This window comes from Pleuronectes platessa, chromosome 18 (genome assembly GCF_947347685.1).
Source record: "Pleuronectes platessa chromosome 18, fPlePla1.1, whole genome shotgun sequence".
NCBI lineage: Eukaryota > Metazoa > Chordata > Actinopteri > Pleuronectiformes > Pleuronectidae > Pleuronectes > Pleuronectes platessa.
The window spans coordinates 920,897-941,114 of record NC_070643.1 but is presented as its reverse complement, the minus strand read 5'-3'; the positions used below and the strand labels follow the sequence as shown (position 1 = coordinate 941,114).

The following is a 20,218-nucleotide window of genomic DNA, read 5'->3' as shown; positions in this document are numbered from 1 at the left end:
CCTACACACTCTTGCCACATGAGGCCGGGCATTATCCTGCACCAGGGGGAACCCAGGGCCTACTGCAGCAACATAAGGTCTAACAATCGCTCTGAGGATTTCATCCTGGTACCGAAAAGCCAGACTTTTTCAAGCCTGTCACATGTTCTCAGTGTGAACCTGCTCCCATCTGTGAAGAGAATGGGTCACCAGTGGCGGACCTGCCAATTCCGGTTTTCTCGTCAGAAATTGACATGTACACCAGTAGCCTTTTGGACGTAATTTTGTAGGGCTCTCTCAGAAACGATCCTGCTGCTGGGTTGAATCCCTTCTACTGCCCTGTCCAGCTCTCCTTGTGTATCGGCCGGTCTCCTACATGTTCTTGGGACAGTGCTGGGAGACATAGCAAACCTTGCAACCACACTTGTGGATGTGGCATCCTGGAGGAGCTGGACTACCTGTGCAACCTGATTGGGCTATAGTGGCAAGGACACTAGCAGAATACAAAATTAGAGACGAATCAGTCAGGAAGAATAGGAGAGAGCACATGCAAAACCACTCCTTTAATCTTGCACCTGTTTTTACTTTCATTTGCACCAAAGCAGGTAAAATTGATTCACAATCACTTGTGCTCTCTAAATGGAAAGATTAGATTCACTGAAGTTTAACTGACTTGGTGTTTACTGTAACGATAAAGAGTTAATTATTTGTAACAGTGTATAATATTAAATTCCAGCTCAAGATATCTTTAATCCGGCTCAATATGAGATACATTGAATTAAGTTGTCAGCAGCTTGTGAGAATGGTGTTGTAGATAAAATGAACTTGTACTATAAATATCTGAAACTGTAATTATCCTCATAATTACGTTTGCAGATATGTCTAATTCATTAAAAAACTTCAGCAAATAACTGCAGGAGAGGGTAAAATGTACCATTTGTAATTTTATCGGATTAATAATAAGTGTTAAAAACTAGTGAGCCGGGAACTTATTGTCAGTTGCCAACTCCTTTCAACAGAAAACAGTCTTTGCTGAGCAGAATAAAAGTCCCAAAGCAGATATCTAAACTCTGTGCATGAGGTCTTTGTCTGAAATATCACATCAAACATTTTCTATTTGAAGTGGTGCAGGGTAATGGTCCGTTTACATGAAGAAAAGCTGTAACATGGATATTATGTGTGCCTATAGAAAGTGGGCTTCTTCAACCAGCAGTATGCTGATCAATTGAACATGGAGGAAGCAGCTACAGAGTACCTGATGAGGAATTTCAACCTTCCCTATCAGGATAGCAGAAAGTGCCTGGGACGTTTTGGCCTGGAGAGCCATGCCCACACCATTCAGATCTCCAAACTTTCCGGTACCAGAATGATCTGTCCTGTTTACTTTCAGATGTCGAGACAGACATTTTCTAACACTATTTGAATTTATCTCAACAGGTGGTCAGAAAGCTAGAGTAGTATTTGCTGAACTATCATGTCGTCAGCCTGATGTACTGATTTTGGTAAGAGCCACTGAGCCTTTTATCTATAGTGTACACAAAAGATTATATAGCTAACTGTCTTTTTCTCTCATAGGATGAACCCACCAACAATTTAGACATTGAGTCAATCGATGCCTTATTTGAGGCCATCAATGAATACAAAGGAGGTAAGAGTGTTTCTGTAATTATGCTCATTGTGCATTTTATACATAAGGTGTCAGAGATAAAATAATTTAAAATTCATGAGTTTAAAAAAAACACACCAAACCCCAGAGTTTCGGTACTAAGGCACAGATGTTTCTCATTTGGTTGGTCTTGAAAATTAATAGTTTGAAAAAGAAAAAGGGGAGCTTTCTATGCCTCTGCAGCCATGTAATCTCTGCTGAAACTCAGTGATCATTAGGGTCATTTAACATTCAGGTGATTTATGGTTGAGGTGTAGAGGGCAGGTTATGAGGCAGATCCAAGTATGCAAGCTTCTAAGTAACTGATTTATAAAGGAAACATTGTGCATGTGTAAATCGTAAGGGACTCATTTATAAAAAGTTTTATAAATGAGGCCCCAGGTTATATTGGTCTGTGTTCTATAGATCAGGCTCTAGGTTAGATGTCTGACTGACAATTGGTGATTCCTGGAAAGAAACACACTTTTGAACTAAGACTACATTCAAATGATCTGTGTCCACCACATCCTCAAAACAAATGGTAATGGTGGGTCTTCACTACTGAACTAACACAATGTTCTTTTGTGTCCAGCTGTGATCATTGTGAGTCACGATGCCCGGCTCATCACAGAGACCCATTGTCAAATGTGGGTGGTCGAGGACAGTACAATCAACCAGATCGATGGAGACTTTGATGATTACAAGCGGGAGGTGTTGGAGTCCCTGGGAGAGACCATGGTCAACAAGGTCAATGTGTGATCGAACAGAGGAACCACCGCTGTCCTTCCACCTGGATCAGCTGGCTTGTAAAAAAAAAACACCACTGACAGTAAACATTTATTTGTTGGGGTGTTTATAGTAATTCCCTTCTGAACTCCAACAGGCTTGAGTGTACATCTAACATTAATTTTCCAAAATATATGGAGAAATGTCTTTGTGATCTACTAAAGTTAACAATAAAACAAACACAATTTTCATTATGCGTTTTATTTTTTACGCTCATACTGTGGGATATGAAACGGGTTGGAAATGCACATGATCTATAAGACTTCAACATAGCTAATTAAAGTGGTCTCCGTCACTTTAAATAAGCCTTGTATGCCTTCTTGACTTTAGCCACTTCTTTCCCATCAGGTATTATTTCACTGTACCATTTATACCAGGTGTCTCCAGAGTTTAAGGATGGGTGAGGTGGTGTGGAGCCCACAGCATCATGAGAACTGTAGAAGTCTTCTCCAGTAAATTTCACATATGGAATCTGAAAGCGTAGTAAGCCTGAGAAAGGACAGAACAGGTTGACTAATTACTGTTACCAAAAACATGGTAACAACATTCTAAAGAAGCTAACCACCTAGATATTAAGCAGCCTGACTACCAATGGTGCACTGAAGTGCCACATGAGCCAGTGCTCTGATGGGTATTTGTTTTTCTACTCTAAATGTCAAGAATGAAATCAGAAACATCCTAAATGCTTTTGGGGTATAATCCAAACAAGTACGTTTTTATATCTTTTGAAGTAATATGTATATTTGGTGTTGAAAAGGATATTGATGGAGCTTATAGTCAGGGACTCTGATTTCAAAGGGTTAGGGTTAAGTCATTAACTGCGTTACCTACCAAGATCTTGTGCTGTGCTGATGGCCTCATTTAGCTTCTTCTGCTGTTTCATACACAAACCTGCAGACAGTAGAACTATCAGCACAAGCTGCATTGTTATATAACTGGACAAGCTTCATGCAGAAATTCTTTACCTCACTGATGACTTACCGGTTTGAGTGGAATCATACACGATTCCAGAATGGGGACTAATGAACTGCTGCAATAATTTCACATTCTGCAAAAGAATGTAAATTTGTTAGCATGTATGCATAATTAATCTGATCAGTTAATAACAAGACAGCAAGTTATCTACAAATATTAATCATGAACTCATAACATTTACATTATTCAAGATTAGTGTTCTTATCTAGCCACTTATAGGAGTGAAAGGCAACTATTGAGCTAAACCATAAAACAGTGGTTTCAGGACTTGTTCAGATTGAATCAAAGCACAAGTAAAACAAACTTTTAGCACTATTCGATTTTTAATAATGAGTAGTGTACTTTTAACAATTAATTTTGGTTTCCTCGGATCGAAGAATGCTTCCAATATTCATTATTATTATTCATTACACAGCTGACATCCTCTGACCTCTACAGTTTTGTTAATTGGGTTTTTTCATGTTATGTATTTCTATTTTATTGTAGAGTTGAACACAGCTCATTGATTTGAAACAGTCTGACAACACTAACATTTTTATCTGCATCACATGTTCTTAATAGTTTAATCGTCATCAGAACAAAAAACGAAAATACTAAGTAAATTTATCCTGTGTATGCTGAACTTGGTTTATAGTACAGACCCTATATCACAGGGGGTCACAGGAGTCATTCCAATACCAGGTGTGAACTTTTTTTTAAGTCAAATCCTTAATCAAGGTTTTAATTAAACTCCTGAACTGTCTTATTTTGCTTGCATTTATTGTGGTCCCTCATACCCCTTCTTTAGTGTGATAGACTCTAGTTTCTCTTTTCAAACAATGAACCAAAATCAGAGGCACAAACATGATTAACAAAATAAAATGACTTGCCGAGATTGACTAACAAAAATCTGCACTACTCCTGAATTATCCAGAATTATGTCTAGAATTGTGGGGCTTTTTGCAGTAGTACAATTTAAGAATTTGTTTACGATTTAATAAGAATTAAGATGCTTTCATACATGAACTGAACTCCGGAGATTCTTCTCAGTTTCTCCAGAGGTGGTTTTATGTGTGAACGCAAATGTTACAGGGAGAGCCTCCTGAATTTCTACGGACATTCTCCACCTGGCCACCTAGTATAAAGTCTGCAGGAGTCGATGTGATAACAAAGGATCAGGTGAGTCCTGAACCATCCCTTAGTAAGTCTGCTTTAGGTCTAGACTGCTGGGGGAATTCCCAACATGCACTGAGCCCCTCTTTCTGTCTCTCTGCCCCCACATTTATTTATTTTTACTAAATGTGACTAACTTTGTGTTTTTTCCCTCCCATAGTACAAATTGTTACTGCTCGCAATAATAAAATGGTTACATCCATATTTATCACTCATTGTTTTCATTATAACAACTAACAACATGCTATTCCTGGTCACCCCAACCGCTCAAGACAGACCCACATTTAGTCTGGTACTGCAGTTTTTTTCTCTGTGCAGTCACCAAATTGCTTGCTGATTGTGGGAACTGTTGGGTTTCTCTAAAAACGTTAAAGGTCTTAACCTTATATGTAAAGAGCCTTGAAATAATGTATATTTTGATTAGACGCGATACAAATAAAATTGAATGGAACTGTATTTTGCATGTGTGAAAATATCCAGACTCTTGATGTTGGTGACAAGAGACTGTAAAAGTAATGCATGATAGGGGACTAGAGTGTAATATACCCCTAAAGTTTACATTTAGTGTGCTGTGAGACAATCAGAGACTGAGATGCTAACTAACCTGATGGTGAATAACAGTGTTTGGATCCCGACAAATTGGACAGGGGTTGCCACATATCTTGTCTCCTCTCTGTAGAAAAAGAGTTAATGTTATTGTAAATTACCGATGATATATCTGTATCTAATGTAAGGTATCTCTGGTAGATTCAAATATAAACTTTACAATGCAGGTCTTGCGTGTCGTCTGTGGGGGAATGCCTCCTTTGTGGTTTCTCCTGTAGCCTTCCCACACCGGACTGGCTCCATACCTCTCAATGTACTCTGTCAGGGTAAATAGATAGATTGTAAGAACACGTATATATATATATTCCCCCTCATATCCATCACTCAATGTGCTTTAAATGGTCTTGTATAACTCAAAGCAATTTACAGCAACGTTTTTGCCGTTCACACACATTCATTATGTGCATAGATTTGAAGGGGCAATGTTGGGGTTTAGAATCTTGGGGATCAACCATTGACATTCTGGTTAGTGGACGAACACAGCAGCCCGTTTACACGTGTGAGGGTTTAAGATCAGACTTAATGTTACTTTAGCACCTTCACTCTCCAGATAATCCCAGGGTCTGTCATTGTAGCGGGATAGAGCCTCAGCAGCCTGGGTAGAGTCCTCATTCTGGGGTGATGCCGCTTTGCAGAAAAAATGACTATGAGGTAAGTATGGCGAGGGGCCCAGTCTACGCGAGAGCCTCTGTAGAATAAACAGAATGCAAAATAATCACTTCAACATCCCTCATACAGTCTCAGAACTATATCCGCCACATTCACGTTTAATTCCCATGTATATATGAGTTGCGGTCCGATGATATAATTTGCCTGTTTTCCAGGCCCCGTCACTATTGTGACTATTGATTTTTACTGGGACATGCTGTTTGAGAATGTAGCACACTAACAGCGCCTTACTAACTCATGAGACTCTCCAATAATACCCATGTATTCTATCGAGGGTGTAGTTGAGCCGATAACGTATCAAATTTATATAACAAACAAAGTTAACCATTCTGGCACTCTTGGTTAAACCGCTCCAGCCTACAAAACACATGGACCGTCCCGGCTCTCTTGTGGCTTCAATATATTAAGCACTTCTTGCTAAGGGGTAACAATTAAACTAAACGGGCGTTGGGAAACAGCACAATTAAATGTCATACCTGAATCTGTCGAAGTGGATGAAAAATCGAAGGCGACAGACTGCACAAATCCTTCGCGACGCGTTGGATGGCGGTAGCCATTTTGCTTTAGTGAGGTTGTAGTGTGAAGGTAATAGGTCAGGCGAAGCTGTAGCTAAGTCCTTCGTCACATTACATATCAAAGTTTAATCAGCAGCAATCTTCATATTCCGTGTAATCTGAAACATAACGGAATAAAAAATTAAAACTACACAAACTTCGTTTTCATTTGAATCCACCATGATTGTACATGATTATGCAATACAACATTATCTCGGACTGGAGCATGTGGTCACCCCATAGCAGACACCATGCGCCATTTTGAGGAACTTTAAATAAAAATCTAAATTCAGACGTAAAAAACGAGAACAATACACGTATATCACTTATATATAAGTTAGTATACATTAGTATCTCGCCGTAAATAACACAAGTTTGGCATGTTAAATGCGATTCCATTCGTGGTGATGGTTTTCAAAATACGTAATACGCCATTTTGCCCTTTGAATATGCACCGAAGGTCAGCTTTCCTCCATTTTGTTTGTTACAACACAGAAAAGACGCTGTCCGTGACGTAAAACTCGTCGCATAGTATAAAAGCACAGTCCCACCCCAAGAGCTCATTCCTGGATTTTGTCAGAGGTAAGTCCGGTTGGAAATACGTCGAGGCTTGTTTTCACCATGTTAAATGCGAAATACATAATTAATGTATTCAGAAACCAACAAAAGACTTTAATACAGACAAAAGTCTTAGGAATTTCTATGAATCGACATTAAATGTATGTTTTTTTGTGTGATTCCAGGTATGAATACGGTTTGCCGAAGACTGAACCATCGGGGACTTTCAACAACTCAAATTCACATTTTTTCTTCAAGTAATGGACATTTGATTACTATTTTTGCCTCCAGTGTGTTCCTGAAGGAAAGGCTAGCTTTTACCTACCACAGCCCCACCCATACGAAGTCTTTAAGTTTATATTAAAACCATGAAGGTTGACGACATAAAAGTAATGAAATAAGTTGTATAAATGCCAGAAAAGCACGTTATCATATTCCCGAGACGCTTGGATCTATGAAATATATAGTAAGTTGATTTTGAAGTTAAATTGACTCGAAATTCATCAAATGCGAAAAGAGAATCGTATATAATATGCTTTCTATTGGTAGCTTGCTAGCAGGGACCGTGAGTTAACTTGGTTCTTGGCAAACATTTAGAACAAATATTTATTGTAGTATGAGCTCACACGTGAAAGTGAACGGAGGCACAAAGCTCCGTTTCTTTGTGTGTGAGACGAAATGGGCTAATTTAATAAGTATAGATAATAAATAATCGCTGAACTATAAGCAATCTAATCATAAAGATTGCCGTAGGCATAGAGAAAAAATTCCAGAGCATGTAGTCGGACTGTTCGCCTGCTAGTTTTTGTAAGGGCTGCTCCACGGAATTATTATTCACCGCAATCTGCACATAAAGATTGCATTAGTTTGAGGATTGCGGACGTCTTTCCTGAAACTATTTTGAAGTGAGGACAATTTTAGCACAGTGATTTTCCGGAAATCCTCATGTGCACGGCAATCTGTGGATAAAGATTGCAGGATGAGTAGATTCTCCGAAGCAAAAACAGTCGGGATTTTCCAAATGTGATGGACTAGTCGCGGTTTGCTTTTCGTCCTCGGATAGCTGTGGGGATTAGCATTGTTTTCGGAGTAACATTTGGGTTTCTGGTTTGTACGTAATTAATGTGCTGAACATGTGCAGACGGATGTTCAGTTTACGCATATGATTAAACATGCAAGTGGTGCTGGGTCGCCCTGTTTTTTATCAACTAACACGGCCGTTGCTCAGATGGCCATTGTTGTTTTGAATGGTCGCTGTGCCGTCGTCGAACTGGTTAACGGGGAGGGCCCTGATTAGCAGGCAGAACCCACCTCCCTCCCCCTTTGTTGGACAGTTAAGCCACAGCAGCAGGACTGAACTCGGCTATGACAAATTTCAGACCTTTTGTGGGCTGCACTTATTAAATTGAAGGAGTGTTAAACTAACTCGATTGGATCTGTGTGTTCCTGGTTACACACATTTCTTTCTCTCCTTAAACACAAACACAGACACACACATACACATATATATATATATATATATATAGGTAGGTCAGGTAGGTAATTTGTTTTAAGTGAGGCGTGGTCATCGAGTTCTGTCGAATTGTTATGCCATGATTCATTAGTAATATGTAACTAGACTCGTGTGACCGCACAAGTTAACATCTTCCCCACTAAATAGTGTGACTATTGACATTTACAGGAGTGTTGGTTATTTGCAGTGTTGAGTAGGTCTGAGAATATATAAAACTTCTACTACTGCAGTTACCCGGGTAAGACTTGACTGATTCCTCATATTGTAACATTTCCAGTGGATTCATTTCCACCAGAATTGCATATTCTGTACACGAATTGATGAACTGATTCAAAAAGGGTTTCATTAATGATTAAGCCAAGAAATGATACAATGAACAATTTGAAGGTTATTCATAAAACCTTTTGTCATGATCATTTAAAAATCCATAAATGTAAAGGCATTCATAGAGCGCAGAATACGTAGTTCTTTTTGGATCATGTTAGACATGTCAAAGATACTATGACTTTAAACCATTTTATAAAATCATGAAAAATCCAGTGTCAATAAGTCATAAGTTTGTTTTACAGTCAGATAACTATGTCGCAGATCACACCATTGTTGTGATGCTGCAAAAAGTCGAAATAACTTCTAATGCTCTCATGTAGAGTCAGTGTGGCACTGAACTAGCCTCTAGGTGGCATTAAGTGACCTGATCTGTAGCCTGTGGCTATCCGACATGACAGCGATACCACTACTACTGTGTCCTCAGTTTAGAGATGCCTTCAGTCCGATGATTGCATTTGAAAGGACACTGATAAGTATTTGACTAACTAACCTCAGTTGTAAGCATTTCATACTGTTGCCGAGTGTATAACCTGAATTTGTACTTGGCAATTATGGTGATAGATGTGTGCTATTAAAAAGTTGATAAGTAATGATTAGTAACTTGCAAAATATCTTTTTTGGCTTTCTTTTTCCTATAAAACTTTGATCTTTCCCCTTGTTTTTTTAAGCGTAAAATAAATGGAATTGTTCATTAATAGTTATCTATAATATGGACTACTAGTTGGAAAATGGTTAGAAAGACAGATTAGGAAAATAGCAAAAATTTAAAGTGTAACATAGTGTGCACCATTTGTAAATGTGCACTTTAATTTTCTGCATTGCTGCTGTCTCTTAAATATAGCCGGAAGTGGAACGAACAGTACTTCACCCAAGTCGAACATAACCGATTTCCCCCCGTTTATCTTCTTCTGCAAGTAAACACCCCTCCCCCACCGCATATTCCTGTTCAACCGGTGTCAAGTTGGCCTGATGAAACGGTCCACAACAATGAGAATTTTGAGGCAGCACACAGAAGCAACAATGCACTGAGGATGTTTTTCTACTAGAGCAAAAAGTAAAGTGTGGCTGGAAGTAAACCAGATTGTCTGAAGTTTTAATAATCTGTTTGAACATGTAAATGGTCTGTATTTATATAGTGCTTGTCAAGTCTTGATGGCTACTCATCAAGACTAGTGGTCACTTATTAGTTACACTAATGTCACTGAAAATACCTTGCTGACAAGAAGATAAAAATGGCATTTTCATTCATTTGTAAATATGATGCTGAAACCCAATGTAAATCTGATGAGACCATTTCTGCCTCTTGGTGTTAATTTTCCTGATTTATTTATTTGAATTTTGCAGAGGACTTTGATAAAAACAGACTGGTGCAGTTTTTCACAGACTCACTAATGCGATACGATTCAAAATTAAATATGGATGTTGCTTGGTGGTTAGGTGATCCAGACTGTGATTAGCCTTGTTTTTTGGCTTTATGCACATTATTTGTGTGTTTGATGTGAACCTGCTTTTGAGCCTTAATGGATTTTTTCGGCATTAGAACCTGGGTGGATTTTTGTATAATTTCTAGTTTGCAAGAAAGTAGCCAGCAATAAAGAGCAGTTTGATTTCTATTAACAAAGACAAAATACTGATGTAAACACCAGCAATTTCTTCTGTCTCCTTGGCATGTGTATTAACTCTTGAGGTATATGTTTCAGATATGGCAGATGGACCAATGGACCCCAGAGAGATTTTGAAGGGTGTGGAGGCTCTGCTGGGGAAGGATGGAGAACTACGCAGCCTGGAGGGAGTCCCAAAGGTGTTTAGGTGAGGAAATGAAACTAAACATTACATTTGTGTGCCCTAATTGTTAAACCTTTTATTTAACATTTCACTCATGGCTCATATCTTTCAATACAGCCTCATGAAAGCTTCTACCAAGATGGTCAGCAGATGTATGTACCTGAACATTCTGCTGCAGACGAAATCTCACGATGTTCTTAACCGGTAGGCTTTAATTCAAGTTTGTATACTGTATTTTGCCAGTTAAACTTGCACAAAAAGTATCCCAATTTGTATTAACTTAAGATCGTCTAATGGGTTGTTTCTTGCTGGTTGGTGAAATTATTTTTTCAATCAATCAAATTCAATCAAATTTTATTTGTATAGCCCATATTCACAAATCACAATTCCTCTCATAGGGCTTTAACAGGGTGTGACATCCTCTGTCCTTAACACTCAGCAAGAGTAAGGAAAAACTACTAAAAACCCTTTTAACAGGGTAAAAATACGTAGAAACCTCAGAGAGCCACATGTGAGGGATCCCTCTACCAGGACGGACAGAAGATTTTGTCTCTTCTTTTCTTCTTTTTTTTAAAGAACCATGTGTTTTTTTGCTTGCAATTCTAAAAGAAGTTGAGTTTAAATCCTAAATAGTAATATAATATTTGTTATAATAAACTAAGAAAGATGGACTGGGTCCGTTTGACATTTATATATCCTGTCATTAACAAGTTACAGTTGTGAAATCAGGGTTTCACGTGATACTTTTTAGTTGTGTTCAATACATTCATTTTTAGCTCCCATACAATGTAAATGAAATAAAAGGATGATGTAACCTATCTTTATTGGAATAACAAACTGCTGAAATCATGTGTTTTTTTCATAAATATGATAGTACAACTGTTGTATTATTTTGTCTCAATGTATGTATTAAAAAATAGTCATAGTCCCTTGTAAAGTACACTATTTACCTTAGTATATTTTGAAATGCTCTAGTCATTCTAAACTCTAATGTGTCTTTCTAACAAGCTTTGAATTTTTTTCAAAGACTGCTAAATCGTGAACCTCTGTGCTTCGGATAATTTACTTAGCACTGACAAAAGTCTTCACTCCAGGCCTCCCTCATTATATATTGGTTGTTTCCCCTTTATCCAGTTTTATCAGAGTCGGTGGCTACAGGCTGCTCAACTCCTGGCTCACCTACTCCAAAACTACCAACAATAGCCCTCTGTTGCAGCTCATTCTTCTCATACTGCAGAAGCTGCCTCTTAAAGTGGACCACCTCAAACAGGTAAGCAGTTTATCCACCAAACAACAGTTATGCAACATTATACAGGCAACTTTAGCAATTCTATCTGTTTTCATATTATTCTAGAACAACACAGCCAAGCTGGTGAAGCAGCTGACCAAGAGCGCAGACACTGATGGTCGGTTGGCTTTACATCAAAAATTTAAATTCAATGGGCAGGCCGCGCTGTATATCCCACTAAAGACATTATCGTCTCTTATTTATTTATTAGACCTCAGGAAGTTGGCATCAGTGCTCGTAGATGGCTGGATGGCAACAATACGGTCCCAGAGTGTCTCAAGCAGTGGCAACTCACCTGCAGGTACAAGCTCGTTGTTTTACTTTAACCAATTCTCTGGTTTACTGTGGCTTTCCTTGCAGCAGTTTGTAACACAATATATATTAATCTGCTAGATAAGAAAAAGAAGAAAGAGGAGAGTAAGATGCCCATCCGTGATTTGAAAGAAAAAAGTGGAGATGAAGATAAGAAGAAGGAGAAACCTAAAGCCTATGCACCCAGCCACACAAAGATTCGCTCCATAGGTAAACCTTAAGTGATGGACAGACTGTTGTTGGAGTGATGTTTTTGGATCCGTATGTCAAGTTCTGTATGACATAACTATGTTTTGTGTTGGGTAGGATTGGAGATGGACATGACGAACCCAGCCCCTGCTAAGAAGGCACCCACTGCCCCACAGTTGGGTGACAAGTACAACATTAAGCCACCAGTTCTAAAGAGGCCTAGGTACTGTACCTTTCCCATCAGTATATATATCCTCAGACTTTGACCTCCTTCCCCCCGACATATGATCACATTGCAATCGTTTGTGTACTAATTAGGTTAACTTCACATGTTCTCACCCTTCAACAAAAACTATAACTTCCATGTGGTATAGTCATGCAGTTTGCTCATTGCTGCCATCAGGTGGCTGATGATAGTAACATTAAATGTTATCCTCATTTTCACGCTACAGCTCTGGCCCATCAGATGCTCCACCTCAGGAGAAAAAATACAAACCTCTTAATACCCCAACCAACTCTGCCAAAGAAATAAAAGTCAAAATTATTCCAGCACAGCGTGAGTTCAAACATACATCATATTTCAAAGAAATGGAAGTGCTGTGGGTGCTGTAGTGCTCACTTCTGTCTTTTATCCTTACTTCAGCGATGGAGGGAACTGGGTTTTTAGATGCTCTGAACTCTGCCCCAGTGCCAGGGATTAAGATAAAGAAGAAAAAACAAAGTAACTGTACTACAACAAATACCAAGGCTGTCTCCCCTACATCCAACAAGGTAATGACTGATTTATTTTGACCTAGTATCAGTATGTATTGTTGTCAATCCAAAAGGTCCTCATTTGGATTTGAATCATCAATGACTTTCTCCCATCCTCATAATCAATCAAATAGTGTTAAACAATAAAACATGCTGTGCTGATACTAATGATGTCAATAACTGTTGTAAATAATTAAGAAATTGGCTGAATCAGAGCATTGGCCTTGGCTCAATATCCAAGACTTTTTGAGAATAAGCAAGCATTAGTTTTCAGTATTATTGTCTTTCTACTTATCATATGCTTACTCGTATTGTTTTTTTATTCTCAGGCAAGTCCATTTGAAGGCAAAACTTCTACGTACTCTTCATCTACTGCAAAACCATCATCGCCAGAAACTGCAGCCTCCACCACTCCCACTGATGAAAATCTGGAGCCGGAGCAGCCTGGGACCCCTATTCCCTCTGAAGATCTTGAGGCCTCTGACAACAGTAAGATCTACTTCTTGATGATGTTATAGTACATTTCTTTATGTATGTGCTTCTCTAGTTTGAAATTTAGTATCTCGGTCTCTTAACAAATTTTCATTCTCTTAACATATTACATTCTTTTGTTATTTGTAGGTGAGAAGCCTAATGCTCTCTCAGAACCACGTGGAGAAGAAGAAAGCATGACCAAAAAGGGAAAGAAGAAGAAGACAGTTCACTGGGCTGAGGAGGAGCAGCTTAAACATTACTTCTACTTTGATCTGGATGAAACAGAGAGAGGTATGGCATGTGTTTCTAAATATCAAATGTGTCTAAGTTGGGTGTTTATTTTTACCTGACACCAGATGGTCTGTAGAAAATATGAATTATTAATTGTATTTAAATTATCTCACAGTCAACGTCAACAAGATCAAAGACTTTGGTGAGGCTGCCAAACGAGAGCTAATGATGGACAGGCAGACGTTTGAGATGGCGCGTCGGAGCTCCCATGACACTATGGAAGAGAGGGTTCCCTGGACACCCCCAAGGCCCTTGACACTAGTTGGTAGCCTGGTCATCCCTGGGGCTAACAGCACAGAGAAACTTACCCAGAGAGATCGCGAGATGGGCATTCTGCAGGAGATCTTCCTCAGCAAAGAGAGGTATAATTCTTGGGGGAAAATCTGATGTATATTCGGAAGTGTGAAAGCTTCTTAGAATTTCACCCTAACTGAGGGCCTGTACTGAATGTTAAGGATTTTCAATTTTTACATATCACTAGTGTGCCTGACAGTCCACATGAACCAGACCCAGAGCCATATGAACCTATGCCTCCCCGTCTCATTCCACTGGACGAGGTGAACACGCACTCACTGTCTGTCTCTCTCTTATATATTCCTATATTCTCTCATATTGTTTATGTGTGTGTAATACCTTTCCTTGCCGGCTAAGCTATCAGTCCTTTCTTCCAGCAGGACTCTTCCATGCTTGACGACAGTTTTGTTGAGCCCATGGAATCCACTTCACAGCAGGGCTCTGCTGTGGCTCAGAATGAGAGCTCCAAGTTGCCGCCTGTCCTGGCCAACCTCATGGTCAACCTAAGCAACACCTCTCGCAGCCCGCAAACTACAAACACAGTCAACAACCCCGTTGCTCCCTCTGTCAATGTACAGGAGCTGCTCTCATCCATCATGGTAAATATATTGTATAATATAGTTATGTTGGGGTTGATACCAATACATAAAAACTGGTGGAACTGATAGATTATACATAAACCGATTAACAAAGACAAAGCATCTACTAATAACAGTTTCTTCTGTTAGACACCATTTAACTTATGTAACTTATACTGTAATTACATCCTGGATACATTAAGAAATTGTTTTAATATAATATATTTATCAGACAGCTCCATTACTCCGTAATGATCAAAAAGTATCATCAGACTTTGCTGTGCTGACTGTGTCTATTATAAAGTACAATGTTTGACCCCTAACAAGGTTGTTCACTGGTCATGTAGCTACAGTAAGCCCAACACCTTGATCTGGGCTTTTCAATTTCAATAGTAAATAGGAAGGTCACAGGGGCTTTGAGGGTAACACAACAAATGGCTACTAATAACTTTTATGTTAGTTGATAGATCACTACATTGAATATACTAGTGACACATTTTTATCTATTTAGTTTTTTGCTGGAGCCATACTATTCCTCCTTTACTTCTTTAAGATCAAATCTTTTCCTTGAAATTTTAATGTTTTATATCTCAGCAGTTGGAGGTTGTTTGTAGTTATGTGTAGCTTATACCATCTGTCTTTCATAGGGTGCTTCTGGTAACCAGTCTACTGAAGACTTGATCAAGCAACCTGACTTCTCAGACAAGATTAAACAATTACTTGGCTCCCTGCAGAACCAGAACCAGGGTGGACCTCCACCAGGTAAACTCAACATCTTATTTTATTGTAGAACTACATGTGTCCTGCTGAAGTCCACATGTTCTCTTTCTTGTGTTACTCATTTTAAGCCAGTTTTTCCTCTATTTCTAGTCAACCAGGGTTTACTGGGCCACGGTCCAGGCATGAACAATATGAACAACATGAACATGCACATGCAGATGCCCATGAATGGTGGCTACCCACCCAACAACCCACCCGGTGTTCCCCGCTTCAACCACCCCCCACCCCCTCACAACCACGGACCACCTTTCAATGCCAGTGTAGGCCCTCGCATGATGGGGCCACCACCAGGCCAGGGCCGAGGAGACAATGGCAATTACTGGGGAGACGACTCAATGAGAGGAGGGCCCCACAGAGGGGGTCACTTCCACCGAGGAGGAAGGGGGAGAGGAGGAGACCCAGGCTTCAGGGGACGAGGACGAGGAGGGCCCAGAGGAGGACACAACAACATGAACGGTACATTAAACATTAAGTTTCGGAGTTACCCACAGTATTCGAAATATCAAAGTACAACGACAGTCGTGTCATAGTCTTCACTCTGCTCAAACTTTCTCTTTTTAACACAGATCCAGTTATATTACTTGTAGTAGAGCATTGTGTCAATGATGATTGCAGTTCAGTAGAAAGCTCCATAACAAGTGTAAAGTTGACACTGAGATGTGCAGTAAAATGTCTTAAACAATAAAAAAAAAGTTTGTGATTTTCATTTTTATTCAATTAATTACAGAGTTTACTACTAATTAATTGTCTTTCAAAATAAAGACCCCTCTCTACAGTTAAGAATAAATTAGTATTTGTCCACTATTTACAGAATATAAAGATCTTAATTTCTGTGTCATGTGGTGTTAATTCTACTATATCTTCTCATATCAGACATGTCCAAGAGGCCTGTGTGTCGTCACTTCATGATGAAAGGAAGCTGCAGGTATGAGAGCAACTGTGCTTTCTACCACCCTGGCGTAAACGGACCACCGCTGCCTCCAAACCACCCTGCTAACAACCAGCATCCACAGCATGGGCACTAGGTGACACTGCTGCCATGGGATAAACTCTCTGTCAACTGTGAACCTTTAGAAGAGCTATCCTTTGATAAAACCCCTGCCGGATGTGGGCGCCGCAGTTTACTAGATAAGCGAGAAAAGGATGCAGTGTCCCACAGTCTGTAGGATCTGAAGTCATTCTGCTGGTGACTGACCTGAAGCAGTCAGCTCTGCCTCATCTAAGAATAAGAACAACATGAACAAGAGGAATTGAGGCTGTTTAATCACTAATGGGGCTGATTTTTAATGTGATAACTTTTAACTGAGACTAAAACAAGCCTCCAAACTTGACCACTGTCTGAGTTGCTGCAGCTAGCTGCCTGTGTGCTGTAACTTTCCACACCATGAACATGGTTGACCAAGGGGAACTCCTACTCTGCAGAACGCTTTCCACACGACTGAATTTCCATGCTTGAATTACCTTTTCATTGTTGCTGTTGTACTGTGCACATGTGATGTTGCTTTCTTATTACTTTTTGTTGGTCTCAGTTCTGTTGTGTTCCATTTTCATGATTCTTAAATGTTTGACAAAAAAAATTAAGCACTTTATGAGGATAAAGGCCAACATAATTTAGTAACCGCAATGATTTATTAAAACAAGGACTGAAAAAGAGCTACATGCAATTTCACCTGCTTTACTTCACTAAGTCTTTAGAAATTAACTCTGCTGAGCTGATAGGGAGGGTCTTGCGTTTTTTCCTTTTCTTACAGCAGCTTGTATATAATGTGCACTCTGGCTCAGCAGCTTGATGTGTTGTGTAGTGCGACAGTCATGGTCAAACATGCTGTGACCTGTCATAAAAGCAGTTTATCCCTGGTTGGGATAGCTGCTGGCCGTGTCTTCTGTACTCCCATCTGAACTTAGAAGGGGTTAACATGTCAGTGTTAGTCAGATGATGGTAAAATGCTTTGTAGTTCATCTATTTTAAATGTTTTCAGTGAAAACAATGACCTAAAGTCTCTTGTGGGACAGTAAGAATAGCATGTTTTTGTTGCTCTCTCCACCCTCCATGTTTTTTAAATCATATATTCAGTTGAAATCTTTTGTACACAGTGTATTGAATAAATAACCAAATATAACTGTGCTGTGTTCAGTGTTTTCAATCATTCTCCCTCTTCACACTGGCCACAAAGTGATCCAATCTAAGTTCAACTCGGTTGTCAACAATGGAAGCCAGAGGATTAGATTCAACTTCTTGGCTATTTTGCATCCAGGAGGAAGTCAGCCAAGGCCATATGGGCCTGTGACTATAAATCCAGATACTAACGGGACTGAAAGGGAGCATGGTCAGGACATTGGGTGAATGGGCGTCCCTGCAGGTGGTATCTGAGGGCATCAACTGCCCACCGGATGACCAGGCCCACCTCAATCGTGCTGTAACAACACTCCCTCTCTGAAAGTATCCAGGTGAGCACAAGCTGAATGGAATAGGCCCAAATTGGTACAACCTATGCAAAGTTAAGAAAACCATATTTTTCTTAGAATCTGGTGACAAACGAGCCTGTCAATAGCCCATGGTCAAATTCAGTGTCGTGCAATAAAGAGCTGTGCCTAACCGATCATTGTGTTCATCAACAATTGGAAAATAATCAAACTGTGAAACATAATTAACCTTGTGGTAAGAATAATTATGGGAGAGGCCTTCAATTCTTTCTGATCACTTTTCCTATGTGTTCAAGTTCAACTTTTCCTATTTGTTCAAGTTCAACAACAACGAACGACACCAAGGCAAATTCCTGTATGTGTAATCATACTTGGCAATAAAAAGAATTCTGATTCTGATTCTGACATGGTGCTGTATGAGGTTAGTGCAACCTAGCAGGGGGGCACATTAGCAAAGAGCTGCTGCAGCTCGACAATATCTGCCCTCTGAAACAGTAAGAGATGGTCATCATACCAGACCAAGGTTGGATTGGTGGAATGTTCCACCTCAAATTGTCTCAATCTAGTTGTGCGTGAAGCTCTGCTCTCTGGCCCAGGACATATTGAACCAAATTTTTACTTGGACTTGGACCATCTTCCCAGTTTTCTTTAAGTAGCTCCAACACCCCTCATGGTTTTCTGCCAAACAATAGTTTGAGGTGGACAATCCTGTGGAGGCCTAGGGAGCTTTCACACTGCAAACAGCAGAGGATCTAGACACCAATCCCAAATATGGTTGTCCTTGTGCATAAATGAATGAATCACGGATATCAGTCTTATTCAGATGCTCAACCAGATCATTGGGCCACATTCATCATGCTGCTAAAAACTTTAATCTTGATGATGTTTTCCTGCACGTGGCATCTATTGCACTTCTGTCCGTCCTGGGAGAGGGATCCCTCACATGTGGCTCTCTCTGAGGTTTCTACGTATTTTGACCCTGTTAAAAGGGTTTTTAGTAGTTTTTCCTTACTCTTGCTGAGGGTTAAGGACAGAGGATGTCACACCCTGTTAAAGCCCTATGAGATGAATTGTAATTTGTGAATACGGGCTATACAAATAACATTTGATTGATTGATTGAATACTCTGAAACACGTATGAACTACCACCTAACCGTAATCTGTGTAAAAAAACTAACCTCAAACAAAAGAGAAGCTCTTAACAGAGGCCTATCCTATTTCATAAAACCCTAACCCATAGTTTGGTTCATTTTACTAAAGTACGATGACTGTCCTCACCAAACCTTTTTGAGGTAGGTTCATGTGTGGTCATAATTAGTTATTTTCCATGAACTTCCCCCTATTTCAGCATACAATATATGGATTCTCATCTTTTGTGGAGCTAGCCAAAATAATTCACTGCATGAGATTACCTATTTACAGTGCCTTGCATAAGTATTCACCCCCCTTGGACTTTTTCCCATTATGTACTGTTACTAACTGGAATTCAAATAGACTTAAATAAACTTTTTCCTGTTTGATCAACAAAACATGCATAGTACTTTGGAGGTGCAAAATAAATGTTATTGTGACACAAACAATAATGAGAACAAAAAAGTTGACATCTGTTGGGTGCATAAGTATTCACCCCCCTGTGTCAATACTTGGTAGAACCCCCTTTCGCTGCAATTACAGCTGCAAGTCTTTTAGGGTATGTCTCTACCAGCTTTGCACATCTAGAGATGGAAAGGTTTGTCCATTCTTCTTGGCAAAAAAGATGAAGCTCAGTCAGATTGGATGGAGACCGTCTGTGAACCGCAATCTTCAAGTCTTGCCATAGATTCTCTATTGGATTGAGGTCTGGGCTTTGACTGGGCCATTTTAAGACATTAACATTCTTTAATCCAAACCATTCCTTTGTAGCTCTGGCTGTATGTTTAGGGTCATTGTCCTGCTGGAAGATGAACCTCCGCCCCAGTCTCAAGTCTTTTGCAGACTGCATCAGATTTTCTTCAAGGATTTCCCTGTATTTGGCTCCATCCATCTTTCCCTCTATTCTGACCAGTTTCCCTGTACCTGCTGAAGAGAAGCATCCCCACAGCATGATGCTACCACCACCATGTTTCACTGTTGGGATGGTGTGCTCAGGGTGATGGGCAGTGTTGGGTTTTCGCCACACATAGCGTTTTGCATTGAGGCCAAAAAGTTCAATTTGGTCTCATCTGACCAGAGCACCTTCTTCCACATGTTTGCTGTGTCTCCCACATGGCTTCTGGCAAACTCCAAACGGGATTTTTTATGGATCCC

The 20,218-nt window shown here is 39.7% G+C and overlaps 3 protein-coding genes across 8 annotated transcripts in view; 2 read left to right on the top strand and 1 right to left on the bottom strand.

Moving 5' to 3' along the window:
* The window catches only part of abcf1 (ATP-binding cassette, sub-family F (GCN20), member 1), a 32,202-nt gene extending 29,601 nt beyond the window's left edge, over positions 1-2,601 (top strand). For all 3 annotated transcript variants that reach the window (XM_053446869.1, XM_053446867.1, XM_053446868.1), the window contains 4 exons: positions 1,169-1,337; positions 1,417-1,481; positions 1,555-1,627; positions 2,217-2,601. In XM_053446869.1, coding sequence (XP_053302844.1) covers positions 1,169-1,337; positions 1,417-1,481; positions 1,555-1,627; positions 2,217-2,383 — 474 coding nt within the window. In that variant the 3' untranslated portion in view covers positions 2,384-2,601. The remainder of the gene's footprint in view (positions 1-1,168; positions 1,338-1,416; positions 1,482-1,554; positions 1,628-2,216) is intronic.
* mrps18b (mitochondrial ribosomal protein S18B) lies at positions 2,596-6,865 on the bottom strand. 2 transcript variants are annotated; one of them, XM_053446870.1, is made up of 8 exons: positions 6,713-6,865; positions 6,289-6,485; positions 5,681-5,831; positions 5,304-5,401; positions 5,142-5,210; positions 3,392-3,458; positions 3,242-3,301; positions 2,596-2,899 (listed from the first exon to the last, which is right to left on the bottom strand). In XM_053446870.1, exons 2-8 carry the CDS (start codon positions 6,367-6,369, stop codon positions 2,703-2,705), a joined length of 723 nt encoding a protein of 240 aa, XP_053302845.1. In that variant the 5' UTR covers positions 6,370-6,485; positions 6,713-6,865; the 3' UTR covers positions 2,596-2,702. The 2 variants fall into 2 exon arrangements, with proteins under 2 accessions (XP_053302845.1, XP_053302847.1); XM_053446872.1 differs by lacking the exon at positions 6,713-6,865 and having other exon boundaries at positions 6,289-6,608.
* A 91-nt stretch (positions 6,866-6,956) lies between these two features.
* Positions 6,957-17,628, top strand: ppp1r10 (protein phosphatase 1, regulatory subunit 10). Of its 3 annotated transcripts, none has more exons than XM_053446865.1 (18): positions 6,957-7,181; positions 10,465-10,573; positions 10,667-10,753; positions 11,684-11,819; positions 11,904-11,955; positions 12,049-12,138; positions 12,231-12,359; positions 12,456-12,561; positions 12,791-12,894; positions 12,982-13,109; positions 13,421-13,580; positions 13,713-13,856; positions 13,972-14,218; positions 14,338-14,413; positions 14,531-14,749; positions 15,376-15,490; positions 15,599-15,964; positions 16,382-17,628. In XM_053446865.1, exons 1-18 carry the CDS (start codon positions 7,088-7,090, stop codon positions 16,531-16,533), a joined length of 2,514 nt encoding a protein of 837 aa, XP_053302840.1. In that variant the 5' UTR covers positions 6,957-7,087; the 3' UTR covers positions 16,534-17,628. The 3 variants fall into 3 exon arrangements, with proteins under 3 accessions (XP_053302840.1, XP_053302839.1, XP_053302841.1); XM_053446864.1 differs by having other exon boundaries at positions 14,528-14,749; XM_053446866.1 differs by having other exon boundaries at positions 6,957-7,390; positions 14,528-14,749.
* The last annotated feature ends 2,590 nt before the right edge of the window (positions 17,629-20,218 follow it).

Excerpts from the sequence above, each read along its gene's own strand:
- mrps18b (XM_053446870.1), bottom strand. The coding sequence starts at position 6,369 with ATGGCTACCGCCATCCAACGCGTCGCGAAGGATTTGTGCAGTCTGTCG. Across the intron at positions 3,459-5,141 it reads ACACTGTTATTCACCATCAG|AATGTGAAATTATTGCAGCA; the intron begins GTTAGTTAGCAT and ends ATTCTTTTGCAG. Across the intron at positions 3,302-3,391 it reads GTATGATTCCACTCAAACCG|GTTTGTGTATGAAACAGCAG; the intron begins GTAAGTCATCAG and ends TACTGTCTGCAG.
- ppp1r10 (XM_053446864.1), top strand. The coding sequence starts at position 7,088 with ATGTTTTTTTGTGTGATTCCAGGTATGAATACGGTTTGCCGAAGACTG. Across the intron at positions 11,820-11,903 it reads AAGTGGACCACCTCAAACAG|AACAACACAGCCAAGCTGGT; the intron begins GTAAGCAGTTTA and ends ATATTATTCTAG. Across the intron at positions 11,956-12,048 it reads CAAGAGCGCAGACACTGATG|ACCTCAGGAAGTTGGCATCA; the intron begins GTCGGTTGGCTT and ends TTTATTTATTAG.